The sequence below is a fragment of the Primulina eburnea genome, chromosome 6, assembly GCF_022965805.1.
Source record: "Primulina eburnea isolate SZY01 chromosome 6, ASM2296580v1, whole genome shotgun sequence".
Lineage (NCBI taxonomy): Eukaryota > Viridiplantae > Streptophyta > Magnoliopsida > Lamiales > Gesneriaceae > Primulina > Primulina eburnea.
This window is the reverse complement of record NC_133106.1, coordinates 21,854,398-21,871,459: the sequence shown is the minus strand read 5'-3', so window position 1 is coordinate 21,871,459 and position 17,062 is coordinate 21,854,398. Positions and strand designations below refer to the sequence as shown.

The 17,062-nt window shown below is 36.6% G+C and overlaps 1 protein-coding gene across 1 annotated transcript; it reads right to left on the bottom strand.

Moving 5' to 3' along the window:
• Window positions 1-10,543: 10,543 nt before the first annotated feature.
• LOC140833372 (CASP-like protein 1) lies at window positions 10,544-12,971 on the bottom strand. Its single transcript, XM_073197732.1, has 3 exons — window positions 12,619-12,971; window positions 11,086-11,212; window positions 10,544-10,958 (listed from the first exon to the last, which is right to left on the bottom strand). Exons 1-3 carry the CDS (start codon window positions 12,882-12,884, stop codon window positions 10,734-10,736), a joined length of 618 nt encoding a protein of 205 aa, XP_073053833.1. The 5' UTR covers window positions 12,885-12,971; the 3' UTR covers window positions 10,544-10,733.
• Window positions 12,972-17,062: the final 4,091 nt, after the last annotated feature.

The following is a 17,062-nucleotide window of genomic DNA, read 5'->3' as shown; positions in this document are numbered from 1 at the left end:
TGTGGATCAAATCCAGTAGACCATGTGCACATTCCACATTTCCATTGAATGGAGTCTTAGTCAATTTTCATTTTAGACAGGACTCACAAGTATGTAGAGAATTTATGTCTGACAAGTCAAACATGCCTTCTCCCACTAGCTTGTGCATTCTTCTTTGAGAAATATGACCTAGTCTAGCGTGCCATATTTGTGCGAGATTTGGATCATCTAACTTTCTTTTGTTTGTCGTTGAAATCCTGTTTACTTAGACATTCACTTATCATTTCCAGAACATTTCTGGCGCATATAATTTCTTATGTTCGGACTTCTTGCAGTGAAATAAATATGTTCTGACTTATCAGGCTTTGTAGGACCTTTTAAGTGTCCTTCAGAGTTTGCCTCTTATTGGGTTTGTTTTTCTTGTGAGAGGCAGAACATTTCTTTCCCTTATCTTGTGGGCCATTTTCGTCTTGACGAGAGGCCCATTAGAAAAAAAAATATTTTCCTGTTTTATGGTGATCTCATAAATCATAAGCGTATTGACTAGTTCTTCAATTTATCATCTATCTTATTCAAATTGACGTTCACCATAACCCTGTCAAACGAGGAAGAGAAAGAAAACAAATTGATGTCATCAAGAAACTCGTTAGGAATCACATATTCCAGGCTCACCATTTTCTGAATAAACCCAATTATATGTACACCACGCTCATGGGCCAGAGTCCCATCTTGTATGCGTGTAGTCATGAGCTTTTAAAAGTGGTGTGCATCACTGTACGAGTTTCATGTACCTTGCAACTCTTGCACATGCATTCGAATGTCAGCATCATTCAACATTTCCTCAAACTGTCCATACAGTTCATTTGACATAGAAGCAAACATGTTACACTTTAGCTTGCATACTACGGTCCTACCATCTTGCATATTTTGTCAGTTCAGCAGGACTGACATTAGTGTGTATGCTATTTTCTCCGAATTTAGAACAATTTCCCAACCAGTCTTGAAAATTAGATTCGGTTAGCTTGTTAATAAATGTATTACATGACGAAATCGAAAATATACTGATATGGAAACAGAATTATGGTTTCTAATTATTTTAAAATAATTCTAAGATATAAAATATGAATTTTATATTATAAATTTCTCTCTCACTATTTTGATATTTCCACCACCCTCTGATAAAAAAGAGAAATCGTATTTCTTAGTGGGCACGTTGTTGGAACTTTTCAAGTTTGCAATATTGATTTTGATGATAAAAAAAACTTGTTAATTGTGTTACTAATGATCTACCTTAGTGTGTACCATCTAGGATCACTAACGAGATGTTTACATCGCAAAACTAAAGACCCAACTAGTCGCACATAATGAAGCAATCTAACTGGTTACTTCAATTGAGCAGTCCAGCTGATTGTCCAGTTGTTAGGTGATTCAGCAGGAAAACCTTAGAAGCCTGGCCAGCCGAAGGAGTGTTCAACTGATGAAGAAACCCAGCTAATTAGTCCAACTGAACGAGTGTGAAATCAGTTCCACTGACGAGTCAACTGATTTTACCAGCCCAACTGAAAGATCAGTTCAACTGACCAGTTTGAAGCATCAGTTAAAATCTTTCAGTTGTGGATGAAGACAAACTCTTTCAAGTGGAATCCAGCTGTACGTGAAGGTACAAAGCCATTATCCAGTCAAAGGACAATAATGGACGTTGCATCATTGCATTAAAGACAAAAAGCTTCAGAAGGGCAGTCAAAAAGACGAGACACAAAGTCCAAGAAGCCGATTCAAATGCAACGAATACAATAAATAAGTCTCACTGTACGATCAATTTTCCCACCTATATGAAGAGAAGATCAGTGAAGACTCAAATATACACAACTCAAGAGAGAAAGAGAAAATGGCACGCTTCAAAGTCATATCAGCTTAACAGAAGCATTCAGCCCAGTCGAGGGAACTCTTTACATATATATCAGCTTAGAATAGAAGCGTATTTCCCTCAGTGTGTGAGAACATCCTTGTTTAGTTCTCACACACACAAACACTCTCAACCACTCAAATACAGTCTTGCTTAAAGACGTTAAACTTTTGTATGTAGTCTTTCTCACATAGACATTAAAGAAGTGTTGACTGGAAGATGCTGCTTTCAGTCTAAGTCTAGGAGTTCAGTTTAAGCAGTGGGTAAGTCCTAGCTGAGTGAGTTTGTACAAGTAGTTGTATAAATCAAAGTCTTCTAGTGGATCCTACCCGAGGCGGTAGAAGAGGTGACGTAGGAGCATTTGAAGTCTCCGAACATCCATAAACATATCTTGTGTATTTAACTGATTAACTATTGCTTTCAAACTGTTTTGATCAGTTGGAGTATTCGTCAGTTCAGTTGACACCATAACTGAACTGATGAATGCAAAAACTAATATGTCTTCTTTCGGTTATTCAGTTTACATAAGATAAAATTCTTTCTAAGTTAACAGTCTTCTTGACGAATGATTACTTCGATTTTCTTCCGCTTGGTTTTTAACCAAACTCGATTTAATTCATCGGTGTTAATACTCTTAGAACACGATCTATTTCAGCTCATTGGAGAATATTTTGTTTGAAGCATCCCAAAGATGTTGAGAAAACGATCCTTCACACGTAGAGCCCAATTAGACAATTATTATCCCGAATAATATCAGACAATTATAATTTTAAAAAGTAGAATCCAATTGCACCCTATGCAACCTCCGTGTGTTTCGCCTCACGTTTAATAAGGACCCAATAATATGACGCAGTTTATTTTCACGTGTCAAACCGACCCATAAATATTGAATTGTAGTAGACGGTCGCCATGAGTTCTCCCAATAATATGAGCCGAAGTCATGGGATTTCCACTCAATTCACATCATATGTCCAGTGAAAGTCACAGCTTTCTGGAGTCCAGGCCTCCCCAATAATATGAGCCAGACAATGTCCACGGGTAGCGATCAACATGCAACCACGGTTGATGGAAGGCAAGAATAAATTGAACTCTTTTAATTTTTGCTTTTGTAGTTTGATATAAATTTTGAATCTTATTCAAAATGAGGGATTTTAATTTTAAAATTGTCTCATTATTTTAATTAAAAATCGTGTGTCACAAGATTGTATATTTGCCGGATTCATACAAGTATATTATATATACTATACATACATGCATACTACTATATGTATCGCATATATATCATAACATGAAAAAAACAATAAACAAGGATGATCGATCACAACCACTATTAGATCCATGTGAGCTAGACATGGATCCAGGTCCAAAACTTAGGTAAATTCAGAGATGCAAATGCAACTATTACAAGTGTTTCCAATATTTTACTTGTCTTCTTCTTGTACATCGGGTCCACCATCTTCCAGTTTTGATCTCCCGCTATTTCTAATAATTACATTTAAATAGCCATGACACATAAGGGATATACCTCGTGGGGTGGGAACGAGCCATAAACAAGGCCCACTTTAATGAATATCAAATATTAACAAAATGAATAAAATAGTAAAATATCTTAACATACACCTAACACATTGGTCAAGGCTCTCGATTATCCTTCATGCATTTAATATCAAATATTAGCATCAATTTAATTAAACAAATTTAATTAATTGATAAATCACGTACCTATAATTTTATTACTAACCAATACAATTATTAAAAAATTTAATAAATTAAATAAAAACCTTTATTTAATTTCTAATTAATTCAATAATAATTAATTTCTTGTAAAACTCATTTTTACTATAAATAATTAAAATCATATTCTAATTATTTATTTTACAAGAAAATTATTAATTTTCCAAAAATTAATTTTTCAAAAGATAAATTGAACTAATTTTCATAAAATATCAATTTGACCAAATTTTTGAAATATCAGAAAATTGCACCCTAGGCCCAAACAATTAAAAACCAACAATCAGCACGGTGCCCAAGACATTCTCGTGCAGCCGACCGCGCAATGCCCGAACGTTTCAGGCACTCGCAGGCGGGTGCGTGCACAACCGTTTGCCCACTGCGCGTCGGCCGAGCGGACGCGCGGCGCGGGCGGTCTGCCTGGAACAGTTCCGTGCAGATTCGAATTTTTTTTTCTTCAAATGTCACACTTTGAACGAATTTCACACTTTGACATATCCCCAATACTTAATTCATTCTAACGTATAAAGCTTAATAAGTTTCTCCGTGTTAATGATGGACTAATTCTAATAAATCAACTTCACTTATAACGCATAGAATTCTAGAATCCTCATATAAATATTTTAGATTTTTTACTCGATAAAAATCTTAATATTCGACCATTGCTAACCTATGTTGAATACAACTAATTCTTTTTTGTTTTTATTTCACCCAATATCCCCGTATGAATATCTATTTCATAAACTTGAAATTAAAACTTACACAACCCAAGTAGTCTTACATAACCTAATTCTAGTACTCATATCCACTTAATCCTAAGTTTCTTAATGACTTACAAATATTCCTCAAGAAAAGGTGTCTGATAAGGCCTCTTGCCCTGTCTATCACTCTCGATGTCCTTCTGGTCCTGTTCTGCCGCCAAGGCTCTAGACACAGCAACTGTGTAAGTAGTAGGTCCTGCAAATCTGACATCACAGCGCAAGATCGGCCGCAACCCATCAATAAAATGCCCCAGCTTCTCCCGGGCATCATTTGCAATCAGGGTACAAAGTGACACCCCCTCTCGAACTTCCTGACGAAGTCTGCTACGCTGATGTTTCCCTGTCACAGCGTCATGAACTCCCTAGTCAATCTGGAGCGTACTTTCTTAGTGAAGTACTAGGAGTAAAAGACTTCCTTGAAGTCATCCCAAGAAAGAGTCTGCAAATTAACCAACACAGGCGCTCTCTCCCACCATAGCCTGGCGTCCCCTGTCAACAAAAAGGTGACACATCTAACTCTGTCTGCATCCTGCACCTCGATGGACTTAATCCATCCTTCAGATATAATCGGGTCAGTAGTCCCTGAGAACTCCTTAGGATCCATCCTCCTAAACCTTTCTTAACTGGCTCCGGTCTGGGCCTCGCCCTTGTATCCACTGCAGCCTGGTTCCCCGCAAAATGCGTGAATAACTGTGTCATCCCAGCAAGCATCTGAGCCTGCATATCTGGGGGTGGACGAAGAGGAGTGACCCTCTCCCCATCCTGAGCTTCCCTATCGTCATCGCCTGCTCCTCGCACCATCCTACGTCTTGGAGGCATACCGTCCCAACATTTACCCAACACGTAAACCCAACATGCATGAAATAATACTAATATCATAAGATTCACGTAATTTGAGTCAAACATGCACATGCAGAAATCATAACTGGATACGTATTACATGAATGAATTTAAAACTTACAAACTTGAGGTGTGACTTCATGAGCTTCTCGCAACTGGCAGTAGGCATAACCCTTTACAAGAACACCTCTCTGATACCAATTCTAGCGTACCGTATTTTTAACTAATTAAAATTTGCGGAAAAATAAAAATTTTCTTAATTTTAAAATAAACTTTCGAATTTGTATTAAAATGTCTCGTTCATCTAAAAACATTGGCCATAAACCAACCACACTCAAGTTTGCGAACCATCTAAAAGTATTTGCAATAAAATATCACCATAGAAATTCTTGCTAACAAAAATACTTGTTTTAGAACATCGTAAACAAACATGAAATCAGAGTATTTGAAACTTTCATAAATTCTTAAAAACATGGCGGTCCTCGGGTTTAGCCTCCCGCTCAGTCCAAGCCAGCCATTGGTCCTCACTCCTTGTCTCCTCAAATGCATCCTCACCTGCACCGATCAAGTCTAGTGAGTTTAAAGACTCAAAACGTATAAACTGAAAGTAGCAAGTAATACGTAATAAAATCACATGCAACTTTAAAATAGAACATACATACTGGAACTTGAACTTTAACATGCGTGTAAAAGCTTGATCTTACACACATAACATAGACGTGCCATAACGTGAAACTTTTCTTAAACATGCTTGCATACTTGTACATACTTGAACATACATAACTTCATCATTTTGCGTAGAGGCATGTTTCAAAGCAAATGACCCATACATAAATGCGTCTGATCAGACTAAATCACAGTACTCAGATGATAGGGAAGATCCACTACCACATACGTGAGATCCACGTTCATGCTTTAACGGGTGGATTGGTCCCTGGTCATGCTTTACCGCTTTCCAATCCTGATCTAAACTCGTTCATGCTTTAACGGGTTGGATTGGTCCCTGGTCATGATTTACCGCTTTCCAATCCCATGCATAAATTTGGTCACAAGACATTTAGTATACCTCAAAAGCTTAAAATATTTCTTTGCACGTCGAACATACTTACTTCGCGTTGAGGGATTCGTTGGATCTCGCGTGGAGCCACTGCTGCACATACTACATGAATTCAAATACTTGTCTTTCATAGCTTAGACATAAGTACTCGTGCTCACTACCGAAGTAAATAAATAGCTTATGAAATTCTAGATCACTCGGGACTTGACTTCGTTTAATCATCGTACTAGACCATGACATAAAACCCCAAGCCAAATCCCATATTTTATATTCATAACCACAAAAAAATTCTATACTTTATATTCATATTTTAAAAAATATAAAAATTATTTTTCTAAAAAAGGGTACACGAACCCTGTGTAGGGGTCCGACTAGGGGTCCGGGTACATGTTGGAAATTCGTATTTTTGAAGGAAAAAGGACACGGAATCTGTGTAGGGGTCCGGGTACATGCTGGATTTGCAAACTCACGAAAATTCACTAACTTATTGATTCGTTCTTCCAATCCAAGCCTAGGGACCATGCACCAACACCTCGAGACTCATACTAGGACGCTATTACATTGATTCAAACTCGTAAAACACCTCAAACGTACCCAAGAATCGACAAACAATTTCAATACAACAATAACCCGTAATTCGACATCGTTTCGCTTCTTACGACTTCTATTACATCCCAAGCCAATCCCGAGCCAAACGAACCACCAAATAACACCTAAATACATCTCATAACATATCTAAATTCAGTAGCACAAGACCGGAAGTGCACAACGAAGCCTGCAACTAAAAACCTTCAAAACATGATGAACATCATTTTCATAAGATCGCAGGTTTGAGCAGCCACACGAAAACAACCATATTTCTTATTCAAATATTTTGAATTTACTGTCCATTCGAAGGTATCAAAAAGTTATACGTTTTATATGTTGAAAGTTTTCTAGAAAATTGAACAAAAAGTCGCATTATTTAAAATGACAACAAATTTCAAGTTTTCAGATCTAAAATCGTTTCAAAACCAATCCAACAAATTTTTGCTCAAACTTTTTATAACATATATGGATTTTTACGCATAATAAACATAAAAACAAATACTATGACAAGATCGATGCATAAACGAAAGAATATACATGCCTTTGATATTAAAATTTACCGAACCGATGATACCGATACAAGAAGGAAGCGATGGACGATCCGGGACGAACGTGACAATATTTTTTTGCAACGAAAGTGACGAAAGTTTGATGGAAATTCAGAGGAAAGGGGCGGCTGCTCTCTAGACCAAGAACCCTAGGTTTTACTCTTTTAAAAAGTATGAAAGTGAGCAATGAGGTGTGTGTGTGTGTGTTGGCTGATTTTGGTGTGTGTAAAAACGTGTAAGAGTGTGTGAGTGTGTGTAACGTGTGTGTGAGTGAGTAATTTGGGGAAAAATTGCTTAATAAAATAATTAATCAAGCTATTTAAAATGTTCAACCAATTCACAAGCTAGTCAAAAAGGTAAACTAATACCCACTTTACTAGAATCCTCTAATTTAAAATAAAATGCATACTTGCTAAACTTTAAAAGTTTTAAAATTCTAAAATTCCTAAATAAATAATTTAGGCTTTAAAATGCTAAAAACATAATAATTTATTTAAAATGCCCCATTCTTGAATTAAAATAAAATATCACGTTTTAAAATTGTCAAACTCGTTGCCGGTCTCTTTTCCTCGATCCCGCATCGAATAATCTCCTGAAACATGAATATCAAGAAAACATGTAACGTGCATCACATAAGCAGATTTAATTTAAAATAATGCATTTGAATTAATTATGCATCGCTATAAATCATTTTAAACTTAAATAAATAATTTAACAATTAAATAAATACATGAGTTATACGTGTACTGAATTTGGGCTCTACATAAATAGTGGCATCGCATGTACTATTAGAGAACTTCTTCTCTAACGTACATCTCATACTCTGGCTTGAGATTCCACACACTATTATTTTATCAGATCGCATATGATATCCACACCCGTAGGTGAGCAGTGAATCTCCAACTACAATGTACTGGATCCTATATGTGTCGCAACTGTACCCAATCTCGCCACCTGATGACTCTCCTGGAGTCGATAAACGTGTTAAAGCACGGCCCTAGCATATAGAGCCTCAGTGTTGTCCTGGATCGTAATGATTAACGGCATACAATAATATATAACCACGAACTTATCCTCTCGATGAATGATAACCACTTGGAAAGTCCGAGGGAGGGTTGTTCGGTATAATCATCGTATGACTACCCATCTGCATGTTTTGACCTCTATGCCCTTACCAAGAAATGCAGTACACAACATCACAGATGCTAGTCTCGAGCTCAAGCGACTTTAATCCATGTTTCAGGTGGTTGAATCGACTAGGAACGAATTTAGATTATACAGTGTTTACAAATGAGTTTCAACATCGAATTACGATTCATTTGTATTAAAATATAATCAATGTCTTTATATATGTTGTTCACATGGGTATACAGATAAAGAAATAACAAACCATGAAATAATAAATTATATTAAAATAAAGATGGTTTATTACAAATGAGTCAATAAAATCCCTAGTCAACAGTTGGCTTACATGACATATACTCTAACAGGAATTATACCACAATCTCTGTAATTTGGAGAGGTTTCCTGAACATGAACCATTCGTAGACATAACATAATCGTTGCATTTTGGCTTATAATCTTTGGCATCAACATTTTAACTTCAAAACATAAAAAAACATCCTATATAAATCATCACGTAACCACGTCTCGGTTTAGTATTGTCACGCCCTGAGCCCGGGCCCGTGGTTGCGTGACTGCACAATGGGCCCCTGTAGCAACTACTTCGTATTCGTCATCGCTTAACGAAAATGATTAACCCAAGTTGTTATAGAAGTTCATTGTAAGCCATTATAAACTCATTTTTAATCTTTCATTTCTAAGATGTGGGACAAAGATATCACAATCACCCCTCCTTCAGAACGCGAAGTCCTCGTTGCTGCCTGACCCCTCGATCCACCTGCGCCGAGTTGTTATAGAAGTCCATTGTAAGCCATTATAAAATCGTTTTAAATATTTCATTTTTAAGATGTGGGACAAGTGTCTCACAATCATGTGAGGCCCGGGGCCGAAGAGGGCGGGTGGTGATCGCCGGTGCCATGAGGTTGCATGGACAATGAGCGGCTCCTGGCAGGCTTTTAGGCGGAGGGAACATGGGTGAACCGATCTTACACCGGAATGAGAGGGATTCCGAAACTGTTCAGGTATGGGACTGTGCAGTTGAAGAGGGCTTAAAAGATTTGATATGTACTACTCATATCAAGAAGGTGCATATTATTTTCGGTAGCTCATCACATAAGAACTCCAAAGTTAAGCGTGCTTGACTTTGGGCAATTTTGGGATGGGTGACCCCCGGGAAGTTTCTCAGGGTGCGTGTGAGTGAGGACATAAGCACGCTGAAAAGACTCGTCTTGGTATAGTGAAGACAGTCGTCGAATCTGGGTTGTTACAGTTGGTATCAGAGTTGACCTCTCCGAGTACAGTGTGGTTCGGGGACGAACCAAGCGGAAGCTGGTAGGCATGTGAGGCCCGGGGTCGAAGAGGGCGGGGAGTGATCGCCGGTGCCATGATGTTGCACGGACAATGAGCGGCTCCTGGCAGGCTTCTAGGCGGAAGGAACATGGATGAACCGATCTTACACCGGAAGGAGTGGGATTCCGAAACTGTTCAGGTATGAGACTGTGCAGTCGAAAAGGGCTTAAAAGATTTGATATGTACTCTACTCATATCAAGAAATTGCATATTTTTTTCGGCAGCTCATCAATAAGAACTCCAAAGTGAAGTGTGCTTGACTTGGGGCAATTTTGGGATGGGTGACCCTGTGAAGTTTCTCAGAGTACGTGTCAGTGAGGACATAAGCACGATGAAAAGACTCGTCTTGGTACAGTGATGACATTCGTCGAATCTGGGGCGTTACAAGTTTGTTTCCAAATTGCTGTTATTCATTTCCTACGTACTGGGATCCATATCTAGAGTATGCTACACCTGTAAAATGTTGAGGGTGACGCGAAGAAGAATGCTCATGTTTTATGGCTTCCCGTCTTTGGGCGTGATAGTACGTAACTGCAATTTTTGCATAATCTTACTGTGATAAATGTTTAAAACTTATTGAGCACATTAATGATGTGTGAATCAAAGCCTGATATTCCTTATCTCGATCACAGATTAAATATTTTCCTCAAATTTTGTCCGATTATTGGAAATTCACACATTAAAAATGCACAATCCAGTAGTTGAAGTTCAAGCAAGTTCATGATACGTCAACAAATATACATAACGAATAGATTAAACACATACAGATTCTAGTTCTTTTCATTCTTCAACTCCCGATAAACACATCTAGATATGCACACAGACACATACATGTTCGATTATTCGCGACCCTATTTCGGTATTTTCTTGGTCAAGGCGTAGACGGAGAGCAAAACAAGCAACACAAGTACGATGGATCCAAACAAGGAGAGAGCCACAGAAGCTCCAAAGTGCCTGCAGATCTTATCATATATGTTGCACACTTTCATCCAGCCAGCATGGGAGTTGCCCTTCAAACCTATGTAAGCGACTGCACCGGCCGCTCCAGTCGCTGAAGCCACAATTCCTAACAGCAGCTGCAAAACAAAACATCGTCGCATTTGGTGCATTCATTTCCACAATTTTTGAACATCTCATCAAGAAAATAACTAGTAAATGAACGAGATCTTAGTAAAGCAGGGGCATTAATGAAATTAAATTTACCACGTCGATTATGACAAAATGAGACAGTGCCTTTGTGAAGCAGCCAGGCTTGAGAAGGGAGTAGAAGGATAATAGAGTGGAGATGACGGCATATAAGCCTGTAACTGAGAGTGCTGCTACAAAGTATCTGCACCGAAAATAATAGTCCTAAAACAACCGTGACGGCCCGTTCCGTTCCGTGAAGGCACATAAATAAATATATGATATTATTCCAACAATAACAACGTTCAAGTAACACACTCGTTTTAGCATAAAACTTTGCCACGACAGTTGTTCCGGTTCCAAAGCGGCCGTCCCCGCAACCGCGATGAACAGGAACCATCGCTATGTGTGTGTATAAGTGTGTATTGTATAACAAATCTTTTAACTAGAAAGGTCCCTTGACAATCGTGAATTTATATGACAAAGTTTTCAGTGTCCAAAGTTTGCTTGTGATATTTTGGGGCGTACATGTCTGTTAATAGAAGAATAAAAATAAATAAAATTTATTATTTAAACTCGACTCAATAATCAGCTACGTACGTAAACATTTCAACAATTTCGTAATTCTTTAATTTGGCACCGTTAATAACTTTTTTCTGCATACCAACTAATCAAATTATTGAAGATCAGAATCTTTCCTTTTTCAAAGCTATTTTCTTCATCAGTTGAAATTTGTGTCATTCTTCTTTAAGGTTGCTTTAATTATTCTATTACTTTTTTCAGAAAATTTGTAAACTGAATAAAAAAAAAATGAGAATTGTTATTGACACTCCAATGTTTATTCTCACTTCACAATGTTATTGGCATTTCAAAAATTTATTTTTATACTCCACTTTTATGGTTTAAATACCACACAAAAATGATAAAAGCTTAGTGCGAGAATAATTTTTCGGAGTGCCATTAACAATTCCGAATATATATATATATATATATATATATATATATATATATATATATATATATATATATGGATTACGATTGTTTTAATATTTAATTTAGAGTTTGATAGTTTTAGTGCACTCTTACCAAAACTTGAATATTTTTCCATAGAAATGGTCAAACAAATTATTATGTCCAACTGTTAATTAAATCCATTTAATATTTCAAAAAAATCAACGGACTGGGTTCATAAGAGAAGGAGAAGGACACATTAGCTATGCAAAGGAGAATTTGAAATTAAAAATTGGGTAACATTTTTCGTTAACGTTTAAATTAAGGAAAAAAGCGCGAAGAAACAGGTTTTGATCTCAAATATTATGGACAAAAAAAATAGCAAGTCTTCTAGGAGACATTATCATGGATTTATATTCGAGAGACGGGTCGACATAGTTTATACATACAATGAAAAAATAAAATTTTTTTTTATCAAGAGTCCATCAGAGACATGTATCAAAAAATTGATCCGTAAGACGATCTCATATGAGCGGTGAAAAAAATTATCTTGTTCATATACTAGTTCATGTATACTACTAGATCATGGTTAGAAATATGATTTATCTTTAATGTATTTTTAGATGAAATATATGTATATATATACTGAAAAAAACTTACATGTATGCTGGGGATTGATTAAATTTCGCATCCCTTAGGGCCAAAGGAAATGGCGGAAATGGCGATATTGGAACCAGCTCCGTTTGCTTGCTTGTAACAATCACCAACACAGCCACGAGTGCCGAAGCAAACAACAAGAATCTCAGCACAACCTCAAGCAATGCAAAGTACCTGGTAGGCACCGCATCCCCCGAAGTTTTCATCTCTGGCGGCAGCGCCTTTTCGGGCTCTCGCGCCACCTTTTCGGTTGTCTCCGTGGTCGCCATTGAAATTTTTCTGGGTTTTTTCGTTTTCCTTTCTGAGTTACTTCGCTCAAAATTTAGTTGGATGACGGAAGTTAGTGTGAACAATTTTATGATTATGGGATAAGAATATGTATGTATTATATAGAATGCGAGCGATGTGTTGTGTTTTTTATTTTTTGGTTTAGAGTTTCCTACACGCTAAGTTAATGTTTTAAATAAATAAAATATAATGATTTGATTTGAATTTCGATTCGGTCGGTGCATTTTCCTATAACAATGTAACTCATCACCATTATCTTTCGATACATATCGAGTAAATCTCGGGTTACCGTAGTAGCTTGTAGTCTACGGTTGTCATGTAGACTATGCTCGTCAGTGCTGGACAAATTTTGTGCGATAGACTAATTCGATAAGACATTGATAAGGAGAATCAAATCGTTTATCATTGGTCAGGTACACTTTCTTTCTTTTGAATTAGGATAATATAGGCTGGTTGCGTGTGAATGTTTAGTCTAATCGAAATAATAGTTTGATATTGGAATATATTTGAAATGCATATTTTTATAAAATTGACTTATATTTAATATGTAATTGCATTGAAATTGTATTCCGATTGTTGTAACATATTAAAAATTTAAGAAAATAACCACACATATCTGTTTATATTAAAAAAAAAGTTGATTTTTTAAGGTGACATTGGATTGATGTATTTGATTTGACCTTTTATCTAATTAAAATCCATCATAATTATTATTGAAATTATGTGACGAAGTCTTCACGATTTCGAGTCTAATCCATGTCCAGTTACATAATTTCAATAATTATTACAAAAGTCTTTACGATTTCGAGTCGACTTATATCACTTAAATAGACCCGTGAGACTTTCTAATTCAGTTCAATTTTTCCATGAAAGCAAATCAAAAAAGTTGAAATTCATTAATAGAAGCACAATGTAATTCCCTTTTAGCTCTTTTCAATTGGTTAGCGTTCGACCAGTTTAGTTACCGATCTAATCGAAATTTTTGAAGTATCCAAAATTTTCATCCAAGTCGAAATAAATAAACGATTATTTCAAGTTACATAATCAACCTAGCCGAAACAACTAAAATAATGAAAGTAATTGAACCAAAATATGTCTAAAATAATTTCCCTTCTTAAATTTGGTATATTTTTTATTTTTCTCTATATTCGATTACATTTTTTTAAAAAATAAATTAAAATAAATTGAACTAAATCGAAGATATCCATTTGTTCGGCCATTTGTTGTAGTATTCCGTCATATTTTAACTCATGGGGCAGTTCAATTTTAACCATTAATGGATATAACTAATGAATACTTAACACCACTATTAATAAATTTCTGAAATATTTCTTTATTTTTATCTGTTCTTTTGAATCATAAAGAAAATATTATATATATTATCGTTTTACAATTGGTCCTGCCTCTGGAAATGTAGAAGTATGATCACAAATGAAACGGAGGCATGCATGAAGAATTAAAGTCCAATGGACTTGGATCATTTGTGTGACATCTACTACTTAAAAACACTACAAATTATTATTAATTTTTTTACAAGCTCAATTTTTCGAAATTCTTTAAATTATGCATGCATGCAATACTGCTGAAAAATACGCCTTTTAAAGATAACCGTAATCATATAACAGATAAAATACCGCAGTTTAAAAATTTTCTCCAACTCGTCCATTCTAGATGTAGGTAAAAATAAAACAAGTAAAAATCCTGGTAATCATCAACATGTCAAAACAAAGCGTATAAAAATGATCATGTCTATGACTAACTCAAAAACATGATGTGCGGAAAATGTGGTCCTCGAGTTCATGTGCGCACATCCAGCCTCGCCAACTCAGACTTCGGCACCTCCAGCCTCCTCATCAACATGCTCTGCATCATTTAAACCCAGAGAGTCTAAAGACTCAACACACCTGTAATGATATATCGAATACATATGCATAACATGCAACAGTGAAAAATACTGTAAGCAACAAACATTTCATGAACTTAAAAGCATAATGTAAACATGTCGTATAAAATCATACGTGTCAAAACATATCTCATCATAGCATCATATACGTATAAATTTTCTTTTAATTGAATTCAGTTCATTAGTTGTGACTTTCGTATCATCTCTATTCGATAGATCCATATAATATAACCGCATTACCCGGCGGTGGGGACATCAGTGACATCATTATCCATCCACTGAGACTTGGACTCAGCTCATAATATCTCATATAATCGTATTAGTCACAACCAACTCTCATCCTTCCAAACGTGTCATCGTATTCATCACTTAACAAAATCATGCATTTACGTAAATTTTCTTAAAATCAAGCAAACAACATACTTTTCATAATCTCATAAAATCATGTTTGTGATACCTAAACATTTAAATATAACATGTCAAATTTTGCTCAGGGCGCTGCCAGGACTAAAAACTCAACTCAGGTGCAAAATGGTCATTTTGCCCCTTGAAACCCAAAATGATCGTTTTACCACTGGACTTCAAAATTTCAATCCGAAGCCTACCAAACTCCTTTAAACACTTGAAACATAATTCTAAGTATTTCTTACACGTAAACTTGATCTCGTTCCAAAACTTAGACAGTTCGTTTTAAACTTGGACCCGGGTCCCGGTTTTAACCCGAATCAACCCGAATTTCAACCAAACCCTTACCAACTTGAAATATGACTTACATCTACACCACAAACCCCTAAACCACTCTTTTCATACCACTTAGGACTTCCGAATCATGCCTGGAAGCTGCTGGAAAATTCCAGCGCATTGACACCTACAAACCCTAGCGCCCTAGCCACTAACCTTCGACTCTAGCCTACTCTAAGCTGGACCAGCCCTGAACCAGTGTACCTTAGGACAAAGACCGAGCCTAGGACCCCTTTTCCGGATCACTCACCCAAGCCTACTGTAAGGCCCGAGATTTAGATTATTATAATCTGATATGATTTGTCGATAATTGAGATGTAATTATAGACGAAACAGATCAGACCGGGATAGATAGAATTAAACATTAGATTTTTGCAAGGATGAGCCCTCGCGTATATTAACAACTCAGCCAGGCGCATATGCGCGAGGTAGGCAGAACATTGCACGCACATGCGCGACTTGAAGACGAGCACATGCACGAGGAGGGCAGTAGCCAAGAAGCTGGAACAGAACATTGCGTGCACATGCGCGGCTGGAGGCGTGCATATGCGCGAGTGTTTGTGCACCGAGACATTAGGTCTCACGCATATGCGCGGTGTCAGTGCGCGCATATGCGCGAGCAGAGATGAGCTTAGGCGCCGTGCATATGCGCCGATGGTAGTCACGCATATGCGCGAGACGTGTTTCTTAAAGAAGCGAGACACGTATTCTATGCATGCATGGGATATATATATATATATATATATATATATATATATATATTACTTTCCTTCATACAAAATTGAGAAAGGGAAAGGAAGGAACGAAGGGAAAAAGTTCCAAGTTCCTTACGTGTGAGAATTTGAAGGTTACGCAGAATCCGTCCGTCAGAATTTCAATCCGACTTCAGTACTGAGTTTCTAGCGACGAGAGATTCAACTGGGCGTAAGTTTTCCTAAGTTTTGATATGATTTGAAATTATGATACTGCCAGAATCAGATATGATTGATATATGGTGTTCCTGACATAGTAGACGTCGCATAATCAAAACCAGATTGAAGAACAGATACCGTATAGAATTGTTATGATTTCAGAGTTGATTTGATTGAGATTTGATATTAGAATTGTGTGGTTATCAATTATAAGATGTTGGGATTGATATTTGATTGATACTTTATTGCTGGTTATATTGATATTATTCATATTTGAATCAGATGAATTGTTGATTGGTATATACTAATATTCTATTGCCGGTATTTCGAGATTTTACAGTTATGCCATTAAAACAGAATTTGATTGAGTCCTGATTATATCCAGTATTGATTTGATTGGTGTATTGATATTATACTCCTCGACCTTTGTCATTACCAGATTGATATGGACAGATTTGAATTGGAGACTTCGACTTTGTCAGACCGAGAAGAGAAAGGTATAAATCAATGTTGATTCGGGATTACACAACTCGAGTTGGATTTGACTTGAGTTTTCCTAAATCACATACTTTATTTTATTGTATTGATATTTGCAATTAATGAG

Excerpts from the sequence above, each read along its gene's own strand:
- LOC140833372 (XM_073197732.1), bottom strand. The coding sequence starts at position 12,884 with ATGGCGACCACGGAGACAACCGAAAAGGTGGCGCGAGAGCCCGAAAAG. Across the intron at positions 11,213-12,618 it reads AATCAATCCCCAGCATACAT|ATACTTTGTAGCAGCACTCT; the intron begins GTAAGTTTTTTT and ends TTTTCGGTGCAG. Across the intron at positions 10,959-11,085 it reads ATTTTGTCATAATCGACGTG|CTGCTGTTAGGAATTGTGGC; the intron begins GTAAATTTAATT and ends TTTGTTTTGCAG.